The sequence below is a fragment of the Lingula anatina genome, chromosome 8 (assembly GCF_051362555.1).
Source record: "Lingula anatina isolate TDL-2025a chromosome 8, LinAna3.0, whole genome shotgun sequence".
In the NCBI taxonomy this organism is placed as follows: domain Eukaryota; kingdom Metazoa; phylum Brachiopoda; class Lingulata; order Lingulida; family Lingulidae; genus Lingula; species Lingula anatina.
In genome coordinates this window covers 18624151-18640782 of record NC_141774.1, presented here as the reverse complement: position 1 = coordinate 18640782, position 16632 = coordinate 18624151, and the positions used below count along the sequence as shown (strand labels likewise).

At 36.6% G+C, this 16632-nt stretch overlaps 2 protein-coding genes across 5 annotated transcripts in view; one reads left to right on the top strand and one right to left on the bottom strand.

Annotated features, from left to right (window-relative positions):
- Positions 1-4166: 4166 nt before the first annotated feature.
- Positions 4167-11873, bottom strand: LOC106165336 (uncharacterized). Its single transcript, XM_013543505.2, has 13 exons — positions 11650-11873; positions 10562-10603; positions 10141-10221; positions 9640-9750; positions 9270-9310; positions 7990-8755; positions 7533-7595; positions 7000-7086; positions 6701-6756; positions 6063-6134; positions 5804-5871; positions 5237-5522; positions 4167-4895 (listed from the first exon to the last, which is right to left on the bottom strand). The coding sequence occupies exons 1-13, from the start codon at positions 11685-11687 to the stop codon at positions 4807-4809; spliced, it is 1800 nt and encodes a 599-aa protein (XP_013398959.2). The 5' UTR covers positions 11688-11873; the 3' UTR covers positions 4167-4806.
- Positions 11874-12060: 187 nt separating this feature from the next.
- LOC106171738 (uncharacterized) overlaps positions 12061-16632 on the top strand; it is a 27227-nt gene continuing 22655 nt past the window's right edge. Inside the window, exon 1 of one of the 4 annotated variants that reach the window (XM_086994751.1) lies at positions 12061-12227. The gene's annotated coding sequence lies outside the window, so the exon portion shown is untranslated. The other 3 variants (XM_086994752.1, XM_086994753.1, XM_086994754.1) reach the window with 3 other exon arrangements.

Here is a 16632-nt window from a genome sequence, read left to right as displayed (position 1 = left end):
TCTGGACAACAAGGTAGGTCAGAACACCTTGATGTCCAGATGGAGGGTGTCAAACAACCAAATGGGGATTGGAATGGGTCCAATAGAAACTGGTGAGCACTCATGGCACCTTACATTGTAGTGTTTTCTGGACAACAAGGTAGGTTAGAACACCTTGATGTCTAGGTAGAGGGTGTCAAACAACCAAATGGGGATTGGGATTGGTCCAATAGAAACTGGTGAGCACTCATGGCACCTTACATTGTAGTGTTTTCTGGACAACAAGGTAGGTCAGAACACCTTGATGTCTAGGTAGAGGGTGTCAAACAACCAAATGGGGATTGGGATGGGTCCAATAGAAACTGGTAAGCACTCATGGCACCTTTTGTTGTAGTGTTTTCTGGACAACAAGGTAGATCGGAACACCTTGGCATCCAGGTGGAGGGTGTCAAACAACCAGATGGGGATTGGGATGGGTTCAATAGAAACTGGTGAGCACTCATGACACCTTCTGTTGTAGTGTTTTCTGGACAACAAGGTAGGTCAGAACACCTTGATGTCCAGATGGAGGGTGTCAAACAACCAAATGGGGATTGGGATGGGTTCAATAGAAACTGGTGAGCACTCATGACACCTCTCATTGTAGTGTTTTCTGGACAACAAGGTAGGTCAGAACAACTTGATGTCCAGGTGGAGGATGTCAAACAACCAGATGGGGATTGGGATGGGTCTAATGATAGGGTATGGGATGGGTCCAATAGAAACTGGTGAGCACTCATGGCACCTTCTGTTGTAGTGTTTTCTGGAGAACAAGGTAGATCGGAACACCTTGGCATCCAGGTGGAGGGTGTCAAACAACCAAATGGGGATTGGGATGGGTCCAATAGAGACTGGTGAGCACTCATGGCACTTCCTGGTGTAGTTTTCCGCACAACAAGATAGGTCCGAACACCTTGATGTCTAGGTGGAGGGTGTCAAACAACCAAATGGGGATTGGGATGGGTTCAATAGAAACTGGTGAGCACTCATGGCACCTTCTGTTGTAGTGTTTTCTGAACAACAAGGTGGGTCAGAACACCTTGATGTCTAGGTAGAGGGTGTCAAACAACCAAATGGGCATTGGGATGGGTCCAATAGAAACTGGTGAGCACTCATGGCACATCTTATTGTAGTGTTTTCTGGTCTGCAAGGTAGTTCAGTACACCTTGTTCTCCAGGTGTAAGGTGTCAAACAACCAGATGGGGATTGGGATTGGTCCAATACAAACTGGTGAGCACTCATGACACCTCTCATTGTAGTGTTTTCTGGACAACAAGGTAGGTGAGAACACCTTGATGTCTAGGTAGAGGGTGTCAAACAACCAGATGGGGATTGGGATGGGTTCAATAGAAACTGGTGAGCACTCATGGCACCTTCTGTTGTAGTGTTTTCTGGACAACAAGGTAGGTGAGAACACCTTGTTTTCCAGGTGGAAGATGTCAAACAAGTAGATAGGGATTGGAATGTGTCCAATAGAAACTGGTGAGCACTCATGGCACCTTACATTGTAGTGTTTTCTGGACAATAATGTAGGTCAGAACACCTTGTTTTCCAGGTGGAGGGTGTCAAACAACCAGATAGCGATTGGAATGTGTCCAATAGAAACTGGTGAGCACTCATGGAACCTTACATTGAAGTGTTTTCTGGACAACAAGGTAGGTCAGAACACCTTGATGTCCAGGTGGAGGGTGTCAAACAACCAGATGGGGATTGGTATGGGAACAATAGAAACTGGTGAGCACTCATGACTCCTCTCATTGTAGTGTTTTCTGGACAATAAGGTAGGTCAGAACACCTTGATGTCCAGGTGGAGGGTGTCAAACAACCAGATGGGGATTGGGATGGGTCCAATGATGGGGATTGGGATGGGTCCAATGATGGGGATTGGGATGGGTCCAATGATGGGGATTGGGATGGGTCCAATGATGGGGATTGGGATGGGTCCATTGGGAATTGGTGAGCACTCATGGCACCTTATGTTGTAGTGTTTTCTGGACAACAAGGTAGGTCAGAACACTTTGATGTCCAGGTGGAGGGTGTTAATATACTGTTTTTCCATTCATTCATTTATAACCTATCAAAACTGCCTTTCTCTTCAGTTGCTCAATACAATTTTCCTTCCATCTTTGACCAATCATGTTTGCATTTCCATCTGTGAACACAATTGGTCACAAGTACCTTATTATCAATGACATACCACAATTGCCTTTTATCCATATCTGATCACAGTTTGCTTATCTGTAACCAGTCACAGTGAATCTGCATGTGATCAGTCACAATTTGCCTTATCCTATGTGACCAATTACAATGAGTTATATCTGTGTCCAATCATAATCACTTTTATCTTTGACCAATCACAGTTGCCTTTCCATCTGAAACCAAGCAAAACTATATTGCCTTGCTTTATGTGACCAATCACAGTGGGTTTTCCATATTTTACTGTTCACAGAATGAGATGCCTTTCCTTCTGTTCATTTCTAATCACATTCCTAGCCATGTCAGGAGTTTCTTACTTGCTTTTCTTTGAAATTGGAAAAGACGTTAAAACTTCTCAGGTAGACAGTAATAGAGGCCAGAGGGCAAGAGGTCAGAGGTTAAGTGTTTTACTTATTTCAGTTGGACCCTCCAGAACACGTGACATCTGCCATTCCATCCTGTAGATGTTACACCTTGCCCAGCAATCTGCCAGTATTTTTTTTTTTTTTTTTTTTTTTTGTATTATTTTGGACATTATTTTGGAAACTAGCCATGTTGCCATTTCAAAATGTAAACAGTGCAAGATTTCAGTTGTTAGCTTTTTGTGAATCAGCATTGTGGACATTGGTCATTACGTCAGTTTTCTAAAGATAAACAATGATTTACCCTTCATGTAGACAGTGCAAGATTCTTGTAATTAGATTTTGTGAATCAGCATGATAAACTAAGTATTATATCTCAGTGACCACCTGTAGTAGACAAAACGCATCCAGTAAATTTCAGTGAACTTACAGAACAATCCGTCCATGAGTAATTAATTCATACAAGATGTTTTTGACGTTGCCAAACATTGTTAGGTAACTTTGTCGCAGGATTATCTTTGATGTAAATCAGGATCTCATTTTTAGTGCCTATAACATACAGCCATACTTGTCAGAATTGGAATGATCTGATCACAAATTATCCTTAGCCTTTACAACAGGTTTAATTTAATTAAAAATAATATGTGAAAATTTTTAATGTGTTACCCACTTAACATTTAGCCTTTTTTCTCAAGTAGTTCATTGTGCCATTCAATTTATGTAAAAATTCAGTTGTTCAGTCAGTTTTGGGTTCAACCTCAATTTTAAGTAAAATTGTTTTATTATATAAAATCATACTCGTTTAAGCAACATTCTGTTTGCCACTTTATGTCATTTATCATTATTTGTTGGGAATTTTAATGGTAAAAAGTGTTTTTTCATGGTTACCAGATTAATTTCTAAAGCTTCAGCATAGGACATCAATTATTATTATGCCTTAAAATAAATTCTAGCATGTAGTTTTCTTTTTATACCTAGGCCTTTGAATAGTTGAAAATTAAAATTAATATCATAAGTTCTTAAACCAATATATAAATCAACCATATATACACATTACCAACTGTGATGCCACATATATGCCTCTCTATTGAAATATTTAGCCGCTTATTTATTTATGAAATCTCAAACGTCCATTGTTAAGTTTTATACAAATTGCAACACCATACCCACAAAGATTGTTGTTGATGTAATGGGTTCTCTCTATACTTTTGTACATACCTCAAACATGACAAACTATTGTATATAGCTGTACAACCATACTGGATAGACAAAAAAATGTCAATATTTATAATAAACTATTTTTGTACAATACAAAATGTGTGGATGTTTGTATTTTATTATTTTATTTGAAAGATGACAAGTGTTATTTATGGGAAAATGTTGACTAAAAGATTCTGAGATAAATCTTCTGTTAATTAAAAATTAACTTTGACAGGGTCACATTTCAGTCACTTGAAAAAAAATGAGCCCCATTTTTCTGACATAGTGACATCAAGGTGATTAAAACCTTAAAAAGCTACTTAACAGATTCCAATTATGTAATTGCAATGACGAAAGTACATCTTTAACTCCAAATAAAACTTACACAACTGATCTTCTATTCTTTTTATTTGCCATAATATTATATCGACAAATGGGACACATATGTCTGACAAATATGCTTCATATTCTAAACGAAAAAAATCATTTTGGCTAACTGCACAATATCTTTGCACTCCTCGGTTAATAAAAAAATTTACCAAGAAGACAGACAACTTTTTATAGGAAGCAAAAATAAAATATTCAGGACAATGTTGAAACATCACCTGTGAATATCCAAATATTTGGTTATTTGCCATGTTTTGTTTGTAAATAGCCACAAACAAACAACATAAAATTTGATCACTTTTCCCATACTTTCAGAGCTGACTTTTTTCCATCTTGAATGAGCACACAGTTACCAGTCCATCTCATCTTGCATGGCAGTTCCATCTACATCTGATATTTATTATACCTTACGAAATTCACTTCACAACACAAATAATTTTCTCCATTTTTCTCTCCAAATATCCATGCAACAATGTGATCATTTCCTCATGCAGTATAGTGCCCTCTACAACTGTATTATAAGCAAAACCTACGAAAAATGCTTTCGGGAAAGAGGTGACTGTTATCAGCCTAAGTTAGCCAATATTGTGGTGGACCACACCTGCAGATTGTTTGTTGGTCTTGTCATGTGCAGCAATGCCACCTATGATTGTGATGACACTGGGTTCTCTGTGGTGCTAGATGGTTTCTGTTCATCCTCTTTCATTTTCTCAAACATATCGTGCTTCCATTCTGAAATAAACACAAAAAATAGGGAAAAATAAATAGATGAATGAATCATGACCAATAATGGGGAATTATCTATTGCTTTCTATACCCACACATATCCTAGCAAAGCCATGTTGTTTTTTAGTCTTGTTTGATATCAAACAGTGCCAACAGCCTCCTGTTACTAATTGATGACTTTCATAAGAATCTTCCAAAGCAACTTTCAGTCTCCTACATTTTAAACTCATTTATCCATTCCCAATTTTACACTTAGAACTTTGATCAAAAAGCACTGACCAACACTGTCTGTACATATAAAATACACAATAAGGGAACAAAAATATAGTCTAAACATGACTACAAACCTCTATCTCTGTCTGCTCCTCCCACTCTGTCCCGGTCTCTGTCCCGATCCCTATCCCGCTCTCTGTCCCGATCCCTATCCCGATCTCTGTCCCGGTCATCATCTCGCCACCTAGATTGATTCCTGTCTCCTCTGTAACCAGTATTGTGATATCCCCGCCCACGGCCTCTATCTCCTCGTCCCCTGAACCCACCACGCCCGCGATAGTCACCCCTTCCACGGAAAAAGCCCCGTCCTCTCCCTCTTCCCCGCCTCTCCCAGTAGTCAAACTCCCCTCGATTGTCATGCTGGAAAAAGTATTTAAAAACTGTTTGTTGTAGGTGTTAGCAAAATAGTTATAACAAGAATACAAAACCTAGGTCTGAAGGTTCTAAAATAATTATGTTGTAAAAATCTACAGGAATGGGGAAAATAAGAATGTTATAATTCTAAACTGAATTTCCTAATTCTTACTTCTAAGAGGAACTATAATTTTAAAGCCTAGAAGTATTGGATTTTTTTAACTTCATGAGCATTTCCTGCTTTTAAATAAACTTCCTGCTAATAAATGAACATCTGCTTCTCTGACCTCATAGTAAGAAGATCCTTTTGGTATTAGCTCAGGGTTTTCTTTCCACGGTTCGTACACACCTTTGTCTGAAATTATTAAGTTGAATAAAAAAAAATATAACTGACTGAAAAAAGAGAGAGAGAGAGAGAGAGAGATAACCCAAAAATTTCTCAATAAACAAACAAGTAAATAAAAAATAAATGTTAAAGAATTTTAAACAGCATCCACCAGATATATTATCAACTAAAATGACAGTTGGGTGTGCATTTTACTATACCTGGACGTTGTGCAAAATCTGGCAAAGGTTCTTGTGAGCTGTTTGCTTGCTGTAGTAGTCTCTGAACTACATCTGCAATAAGTTAAAACACAATCAATAAAATAATTATAATAAAGATAAAAGTCAGAATGATAACAAAACAAAAATTTAATGATGGAAATAATAATATATGTTAATAATAATAATAATAATAATAATAATAATAATAATAATATGTGTTTTAAAAAGGAAAGAACAAAAGAAAAGAATCTAAAGTTATGTAGGGCAGTTTATGTAATTATTCATTGGCTGGGGCGGGGGGGGGGGGGGGGCCGGGGGGCGGGGGGATATTACACAATGCAACCAGCTTTAAATTTATTTAATTTGGTTTACTTGTTCCTTATCAGAAGCAAGTTGCAGAATGGCAGGGAAAACTTAAATGAATACGAAATGAACATGAAATATCTTAATTGAATGCCAAATGAACTGTGCAAGCATGTCAATGGAAATAGGCACGAAACTAGGCCCAGTCTTATCATTTGTGGAAAGGTGAATGGATTTTGCATTGTGTCAGAAACAGATATCAAACTTTTATATTTTCCTTACTGGACATTTACTCATTTCTTACATATCTTTAAACATCAGACCCTTTTCCTTACCGCTCTGATATCCCTTCTCTCCTGGTCTTTTCTCTTCTCTACTACCAAGACGTTGTCTGAAATACATTTATCAACAGTATGCATGACACTTATCTGCTCATTAACTACGTCACAGAGGATATCAGACACGAGTCTAGGTTTAAAAAAAAAAAAAAAAAAAAACTCTGAACATTCATCATGGGACCCAACACCTAACCTTGACGAACCTCAGGAACCATCAGAACTGAATTTAAAAAAACGGAATTTGGCTTTTCCACAGAAAAAGCTCATCTCAGAACAAAACACACATAAAGACACACCTAATATCAGATGAGGTGTCCTCTCTCTCCGACCCAGTGCGCCTCTTTGATAGGCTATGTCTCAAATCACCATGTTTGATGTCAGGCCTGTAAATAATCAAGAGAAAATTTTAGTACTGGGGTAAAAAACCAACAATACTACAAGCAAATAGAAAGATAATATCAAAATAATAATTTTGATAATAATGCTGACTAAGCCTGTAGGAAATATGCACTCTCTTGTTATTTATGAAATTAATAAAATGCATCAGCACAACTGAAAAAAAAACAAAAAAACAGTCAAAGTATCATTTAACAAGAAAGGGGTTATTATAAAAGTTGTGTGGACACCCTGCGCAAGTGATTACAATTGTCAAGCATGTCTGCCCAGAAAAATTGCCGACATGGTTTCCTGCGCTGGTTTCAAATACCTTAGGGAAGGTGGGGGATTTTAGTAAAGCCTCTTCCAAAAAGTTAATTATAGGGAGGCAAGTAAGTTTGGGAGAGCACTTGGATAAAAATCTTCTTGTCAACCCCCGTTAGACCTCCCTTACCTCATCCTTGTTTCTTGTTTGGAACCTCTGAACTCCCTCTGAAAGACTGTGCCTTTATCTTTCCTGAAATACACAATTAAGTCACTAATAATTTAATTACATGTCTTACAGGTGCATCAGGCTGACAAATTTCAAGATTGAGGATGGTTGTAAATTAAATGAACTGAAAGATAGTTTGACTACTAATATTTGAAGAAAAAAAAAACTCTGGTTCACCAATTTTAGTGTTGTCCCCTTGCTTGCAAAGACTTAAAGAGGACACTAATCACTAACACACAAACTCATCCACAAAAAAATTATTTCTTTCACACAACTGATAAACACAATATTTTAACCACTCATTTTCTAAACCTGACCTCTTAACCAAAAGAGAAATAATCAGAAGGAATTATCTACTCATGATAAGGGAAAAAAAAATTTTTTTAATTGAACCCCTGCCCTGTGGTTTTACCCTTACCTCCTCCTCTGAGTGTCTTCCCAGACAGTGGCAACTGCCACCCGCATGCTTTTTCCGTCCATCTCATCATCTCTCTTTGGATAATTAACATCATCTAGCTCTTCCTCCAGTTTTGCTCTGGACAATCTAGCTGCGTAGTCATCATGGCGATCCACCTTGGAAACTTGTATAATACGCGTCTCTTCAACGTCATCTTGAAGATCTCCTGATATTTTCCCTATCAACTCTTCTCTATCGAAAATCGGCTTAGTTCCTTCTACAGCCCTGCGCACAATGGAAACATTTAATACATCATAACGCTTGCGTGCAACCACGGGAGACTCTCCTCTTACATTACGATGGATTCCGATTGTGATATTCTCATCAAGAGTGAAGGGTCGTGAGCCCGAGTTGACATCTTTAAATCGGCTATCTAAGAGTGTTTTTGTGCTGCCAAAGTTGGGTGCGCGCACTGTGTAGGCATCACCAGGGGCGAATGGACTGCGTTCGCGAGGCAGAACTTCAGCAGGAATGTGTTCAACAGATCTATTAGCTCTTCTTGAATCAGGTGACTCTCTTGACCTGCCACCTGGTGGTGACTGTTGTCGTCTCTTTTGTGGTGAGGGTGATATATTTCGTTGAATTGGTGATCTGTCTCGCGGCTGAGGGGTGCGCTTCCTTTTGGGTGGAGGCGACCTTGACCTATTTCTTTGTGTTGGTAAACCATGGCGCAGTGACCCAGATGTGTTTAGATTACGATTAGGTGATGACTGTGAGCGATCACGTACTGATAAAAATAATTAGAAAAATTTTTAAAGGGGAAACAGATACTTCAAAATACCATAAACAGTATCATTTGGGGGAGGGGGGGGCAAGGAAAGGAAAGGAAAGAATAATACTTAAGATGAATAACTGCTATATATTTTTGTGGACTATCTTAGGATTCTTCTGAACAAAATTAATGGTCAGATAAATTATAAATTTGGAAAATCAGCTATGCAATGCAGACTTAGTGATATTGCTCTGAGAGCTTTTAAGATTAACAAACCCCGATAAATGTATTTAATGTGCTGAAATGGGCTACTACTAACACTGAGAGAAAAAACTTGGTTACTGTAATCTCAATGTCTTCAAAGGGCTTCATTTCAATCTCAAGGTAATCAGACTTTAAGATTCAAAGTGAAGTGGAACATTGTAGACTAAGTCAGTTTGAGCAGGTTAAAAAAGGTTAAAGGTTACAAAAAAAGATTTTTTTCAAAAAAAAAAAAAAAAAAAAATTCACTTCAGCCCCATTCACTAACCTTTGTCTTTGCTTTTCTGTCCTGAACCTTCCCTTGGAGACCTGAAGGGGATATTTTCAAATTAGACAGCAAAGCTAGCAAATATTCAGGTACTACAGAGAAACTGAGATGCTTTCCTTAATTTTGAGACCTGTGAAAAATTGTCAAAATTCTATAGTAGAACTGGTGAATATAATAATACCTTAATGCAAACAGGTTATCAGTTTAATCAAAAATTAACTGACAAAACAAATTTCTTTTCCATTTTGAAATAACTTGTGGAGATGTCACTCAAATTTAAATCATACTACGTGTCATTTTGATCAGTATCAACACAAAATTCTTTCCTTTCACAACCATCCTTTTCCTTTTGGCTGACCTTTGACCTTACCTTGACCTCCCTCTCCTAGCCTCAGATGATTTGCCTGAAACATTCTTCCTGTCTCTTGATCTGGACCTTGACCTTGAACGTGACCTTGGCCTTCTTGCAGGAGAGGCTCTTCTACAACAACAACAACAATATTAATAATCATAATCATCATCTGCATACAGTCACAATATACACATACAACTTAGTATCAACATAACCTTAGCATGGAATGAGAATATAAGACTGAGTTGTACATTTTTTCTAATATCAAACACTTTCTGCTAATACTGTAGTTTACATATTACAAGGACTGTTTCATAAAAAAAACCTTCAGATTCAGCTTCAAGATAAAAACTTTTTGTCTGCAAAGCCACCTGGTGTAGTATTTCACTAATTAAGAGGACTTTTACTCCTAAAAATTTAGTCAAAGCAGGCTTAAACTTTTGGTCTAAAAGTTAAGACCAAATTCTGGTTTTCAGTTCCTCTGTGAAACCTTCCCCAGGTGTAAATAAGGCTCCTCACCGCCCTCTCCCAGGTGACCCTGACTTTTGGGGCGACCTTCTTCTGCCTCTGTTATCTTTACGGTAATAAGGGGACGGTGTCCTGAAAATACGAAAATGTAACTAAGGCACATTAAGGCATACTTTGGTTATAATGGGCCAGGATACAGTATTATTTAATTTTTATTTTTATTTATTTTTATTTTAAACTGGTTCAGAGAAAGGCACAAAAATGTTGATGCAAAAATTTAGACCAATTTTGGCAAAACCAGCTTGTTATTTTGCTGGATAAGACTATATATATTGACAGACAATAAAGTGATACTAGACAAAAAGAAATATGTCTTTTATTGAGCAGCAGACCATGCTGGTTTGGTTACAGTAAAAAGTAAGTTTTGAAAATCTGATTAATACAGCACCAGATGCTGTCTCATCTAAATCACCTTTTTCTTGATCTGGACCTTGATCTTGATCTACTACGGCTCCTACGACAAAACAAAAAGCAATAAAATCTTTTCTTAAGTTTGATTACAATACAAATATTCAGTACAAAATAAGACTGCATTCCCAGAGATTTAGATCGATCCATCCAGATCGACCTAACTCCCTGGGGGTTCATGGGGGGTTCACGACAGTTAATTACCCCTTTACAGCTTTTAGTAGATAGACATTTAAGCCGGCTAAGCTGACAGTAATCTAGTGAGACTCCCCACGGGGATAGATCAATCTAAAATCTGTGGGAATGGGGTCTAAATGTTATTAGTGCAGTGAATTCATGCACTGACATATTCAGGTTAACACTGCCATCTTATTCCTGCTGTACAGGAATTTTAGGGAAAAAAATGAGGCACTTTGGGGCATTTTGCAGATACTGCATTTTAAATTTGAGGTCACCTGGATCATGTTCCATGATATGTGTTTTTAAATAGCCTTCCAATTGTTTGTAAACTTTAATCTCAATTTCAGTACTTTGACCCAGGTTAAATCACTGCTAATAGTTTTCAAATTAAATAAAATATTGTGTGTGTTTTATTACAACAAAAAGGCAAGGCTAATGTTTTATAATGTAGATATAATTAATAGTAAAATGCTTAAGCTAATAAATTCGGAAAAAACATACATATTTTCAAGATAATTTGCTTTAAAACCAGAACGTGTAATTCACAAAACCATTTAAAATACGCTAATACACTTTATCAACTTACTGTTACTTATAGGCAAAGAATCACTGTTCATTTATGCATTTATATCTATTACATCCTTTGGACCCAAGACCAAGTTGCAAACCAGTGCCCGTGAGCAAAAGACAAGTGCAGCAGTCTCTAACCTAGACAGCTTAACTTACTGGAACCTTGTACTAGTCTAGAAGTATACACCCCTTTAAAATATCTTAATTTTCTCCTACTGTAGACTATGAAATCAAAAAGGAACGCAAAATTTTGAAAACGTCCAGTTTTCTATCGATTATATCTAAACTGGCGTTCGGCTGTTTAGTTTCAGTCCGATTTCAGGCAGCTGTTGTTAATTTTACCTTGAAGATGACGACCGGCTTCTGCTCCGCCTAGGCATCTTGATCTTTCAGCATAGAAACGACCCAGCGATTTCAATTACTCCAATGCTTTACAAGATAAACAGGTGCAATTCAGCAGTGAAAATTGCTTAACGTGGTTGTTAATTTGAGAAACCAACGCAGTAAACTGGTAAACGTGCCTCTCACACCTCCATCTTGGAGTTTCCTAAATAAGAGCCAATCAAAACACTTGTTGTATTTCATGCATGTCATGAGTCTTTGTTTATTTTTCAACAAAGCAGTATGTTTGTGTTTAAAATAAAGGAATGTGATAAATGATGTTCCAGTAATTGTTTTTGTAGGATCTTAAACGAGCTACAATTTCATTTTCCATCGATGCATACACTAGAAATTTCGTGATCGCATTTTTTTTTCGACCGAAATGTATTTGAATGAAGGATTATGATTGGCTGAAGCAAAACCGCGACTACGTCACATCTAGCACAGCTGTCGAACAAAACATAGTGGCAAGCAACAAGAAAGACAGAAGTCCAACAGTGTGTGGTGCTCTCTTCTGCAAGGTTCCACAAGGTTGAGAGGTAAGTTTTGTCTCTTTATTAAGGCTAGGGATATAAACTTGCACTGCGATGCATACTTGCAATTCAGGTTTTCAGATTTTTGTGTGCAAAGGCTGGAAGTGGAAGGCTATGCATTTTCGTATTTATTATTCATTCGCAAGCCGAATCAATATTTTGCTGAAGTGAATTTGCTTTGTGTGCTGTTACCGGTCCACGTGCATTGGCTTCCATTGTGTATACATGCTTCAAAATGTATAATGAAGCTTAGTGGAAAAACTGAAAAGTATTTCTCTAGACTCTTAACTTCCAAATTAAAAAAGCACGCCAATATTAAAATTTGTATTAAATAGACTCAGTCTACACTTTTGTCAAATTAAAAAGATAAGTGAGTTCGAATTGTGCCAGAGTTGCCCTGATTTATGGGTAGACCAAGACATCCATATAGCACCACTCATGGAACCAGTGTTCAAAAATAATCACAATAATAATCAAATAAATAAACAATTGCTGAATGGATCAGTTTATACAACAACTATAACCAGCATATTGCATATTGCATTATGAATATGATATTAATATATATATTAGACCATTTTCTTTATATTATGATGGCTGTTTAGAATAATTTGACATGGGGCGTCTCGGTAGTCTGAAGGTTTATTAGTTCAAAGGTTCATTGGTCCGAAAATGGTAACATTTTCATCGTTTTTAAATCAAGTGTTCATTGGTCCGAAGGTTCTATAGTGAACATTCGGACTGTTGAACCTTCGGGCCATGGCTACGGCCCCAATTTGACACATACTTGCCACACTATGTTAGTATACTTCAGACAGTGGCCTGCAGTTGATGGTCAGTATATATCTACTTACATGAAGCTATTTATATATATATTTATACTGACTGATCTCTCAAGTGTGACCAAGCCACTGCATGTTTTAATATGGCTCACAAGTAACATGGAAATATCCTTACAGTAACATGCTTTTGTAGTCTCTCTGAAGGAAAGTTGCTTATATTATCTCCTGAAATGTGCTGATGTATGTTACTCTTCATTCCAATTTATAACACTAATGTTTTGTTTGAACCCCCCCCCCCCCCGGCCCAAGATTTATCTTTTTTTGCTGTTTAATCACAAATGTATGCCTTCTGATCCAAACCCGAGTTGCAGTACAAAATTTTGTATTGTCATTTATCATACTTTATGAATTTCATTATTACAAACAATTGCTTTGTGAATATATCCTTGTGATTTGTCCAAACAGAATGAGCCATTACAGTAAAGATTTCATTTTGACATATTATAACTATCTTGACAAAAAGTTGCTCAAAACATTGAAAAATTATAATATTCTAATAAGTAAGGTATTAAAATTTAAGAATATTTATTGTAGAGCAAGATGAGAATGCTGTTTACGCCTTTGGCGTGACAGGTGAGAACACATCTCCAGTAATTCATTCGCCTGACAGGTGAGAACGTGTCTCCAATTTTGATCGAGTCGGTTGATAAAAGTCGGGCACAGTGTCATGCAATTAGAAGGTGTTGGGGAACATGTTAATTTAGAGACGTCAGAAAGTACAGCCAATGAGGGAGGGCTTGTTTGCGTTGGTTTTGTTTTTCTCACAAATCCCAGGACATGTAAATACTGATGTGGAGAACTGAAAGGAGACTTGTAACTTTATAACCAGTCAAGTTGAGGTAGGAAAGATAGATGAGAATGAAAGGTGGGAAAGATGGGCCTAATAATTGTACAAGCTGTACCGTGTGTGTGTGTTTTTCTCTCTCTCTCTCTCTCTCTCTCTCTCTCTCTTCAAAATGCACAGAATAAGTCCTGAAAAAATTATCCTAAACTGATGTCAAAAGAAACAATTGGGCATGTTTAGAAAATTATTTTTGTCATAGCATTCAGTAAAGCAGAAAGACATTGTCATATACATAAAATATTATTATTGCTGGGTTTGTGAGTGGTTGAACCACATCCTATATGTTGTATAATTTGGTTCAGATAAGACAAAACATTTCTGTTTTTTAAATATGTATTTATGACTGTGGAGTAATAAGACTTGCTTCCATCCAATAAACAATTTGAGAAAATGGAAAAATTTGGTAGATTTTTTATATTTATAGAACAAATTTATACAAATTAACATGTTTGAAAATATACAGTGCTTGAGGTTGATAGCAGGAGTGGTGTTATTTGAGGTTTTGATTGAGGTTAAAGGTGTGAAAGTTCAGATGTTTGTTTGTTTGTTTGTTTGCTTTTTCAGGTGTGAAAAAATGAAAAAAATGGTAGAAGGTTCTCCAATGCTAAATGTAAAAAAATGTAATATGTTGTGTTCCTACCCATATCTGTCGCGGGTGTGTGAGAGAGAGAAAGAGAAGCACTTGTTGCCCCAAATGAATAAGAGGGTTCATGTCCCAAAATGTCTTGGAAAGGTTGAAGAGTTCAAGCTCTCCTGTCATAAAGTCATCAAGGATGGAAGGTCACGTCCCAAAGAGTTATAGTTATTGAGATATATCATACCAGTCTGTTAATTGATGGTCCTCAAAAATACTATGCTGGTGAGTAATTCATGTCAGTTCGATAGCCCGGAGAGTTTTCAGACATTTCTGGGAATGTAGACGTGTTAATGGGAATTGTTCCCCGATATATATAATGGTATATATTCTGAAATTTCCTTTTTGCAAAATATATCATTTCAGTATCACAGAGCTTTCTCTCACAAGACCCAACTTTCTTGTATTTATTTAGATTTATTTATTTATTCAAGTTTTAATTTACATGTTTATACCTCTTTCAATAAGTGTATACCTCTTTCAATAAGTGTATTATTATTATTATTATTGTGAGTGGATTTGTTTGTGGCACCCCGTTTTCTCACATTTTACTTAGTTTAATGCATACTTGGTTCTCTTTGTGGCAGTCATTTCTAAAATTGACATTGCATCATTGTATCCCAAACATTTTATTGCACGTGCTAAATTTCTTTGGCATTCTTGTTGATACTTGAAACCAAAATGATTTAAATTGTGGACAATTTTCTTTATCACTTTTGTGTCTTAAATTGACCTTGTGTTCTTAACACTTGAACGCGTGCAATTTTCTTTGTCTCAGTGACATTTGATTCGAATGATAATTTAGAAGTTCCTTTTTTAAATAAAGCTGATCTGAGTTGTTATGAACTGGATCGAGTATGCCATCTGAGATGCAGTGAAGTTATTACTGTTTTAAATATTCAGTTAAGTACTAGTACTGATGTGGATGTGGTCTTTGCTTCAGTTGATGAGTGTGTGTGTGTGCATGCATGCGTGCTTACATGTCTCACCACAACACGTGTGTTTGGCTACAATGAATTCTCTATCTTTTTTGGTATCAGGGATGGTTGAACTGACCACAGTAAAACATGACTTTTTCTTTCTTCTTTGAAATCCTATCACATGAAGGAGTATGGTAATAACTATTGGCTTTTGAACAACAAATAAATACACAACAAATAAATTGATACTAGTAAGTGATTTGTATATAGTTTACTGCAGCAGAGACATCTAGTGCCAGAGTGCAACACAAACTATGATACCTTTTTATAATACAATAATAATAAATTGTAATATTGTGTGTCAGTAAATCATTTTTAAAAGAGGCATTGTAGGACAAGTAACTTTCTATAACTTTGGGTTTTGAAAGGGAAATTTATCTACTTGCATGTAGTCTGTTGATATTGATCATGAGTTGAAACTTTTCACTTTTGTCACAAAAGCCTTACAAAGCTTCAGTCCCACCGTGACCTTCTTCAGTGTATACTAGTACATATATGTTATTATGAGATTGCAGGAGCTCTGTTCATCAGTGCATCAGTAAAAGTGCTGTCCCTAGCCTGAACCCAGATGGGGAGAGACACCACATTGTCACAAAAAATAATATTATAAATTTGGGTTTATGTTTATGTTAAATTCAGCGCACAGATCATGCAAACTTATAAATAGTGAATTTAAGGTAAGTTCTTTGTCTGAAGTGAACAATGAACCAGCACATACAGGTACACATGGCCATGGCAGCTGTTGGCTGTTATTATTTGTTAATTTATTTATTAAGGCAACACCAGTGAGGACATTACCCGGGGATTTGGGCTTGTAATGGGTTATGAAAATAGTTCTCTAGTAAGAGGTTGTTGATCTGTTTTCATTTGAGCTGCTTTAAGTCAGGTTTAAGTGGCATCCAGCTTTAAGGTGTTAATAACAAGTAACAGGTGTGTTGATTTTGTTATTGTTTATAAAGATTTTGAAAAGCACCTTTTTTCAGTGAAGATTATTTTGCTGAGTCAGAATTACAGAGCCGTTTTATGTCTCATGTTTGCCTTTTATGTTATAACTATAACACAAGGATAAGACCAATAACAGTTTTTGATACTTTTGATAGACTGATTTTAA

Coding starts and splice junctions, on each gene's coding strand:
- LOC106165336 (XM_013543505.2), bottom strand. CDS start 11,687: ATGCCTAGGCGGAGCAGAAGCCGGTCGTCATCTTCAAG. Junction 10,604..11,649: donor AGCCGGTCGTCATCTTCAAG/GTAAAATTAACA, acceptor GTTTTGTCGTAG/GAGCCGTAGTAGATCAAGAT. Junction 4,896..5,236: donor AGGAGCAGACAGAGATAGAG/GTTTGTAGTCAT, acceptor TGTTTATTTCAG/AATGGAAGCACGATATGTTT.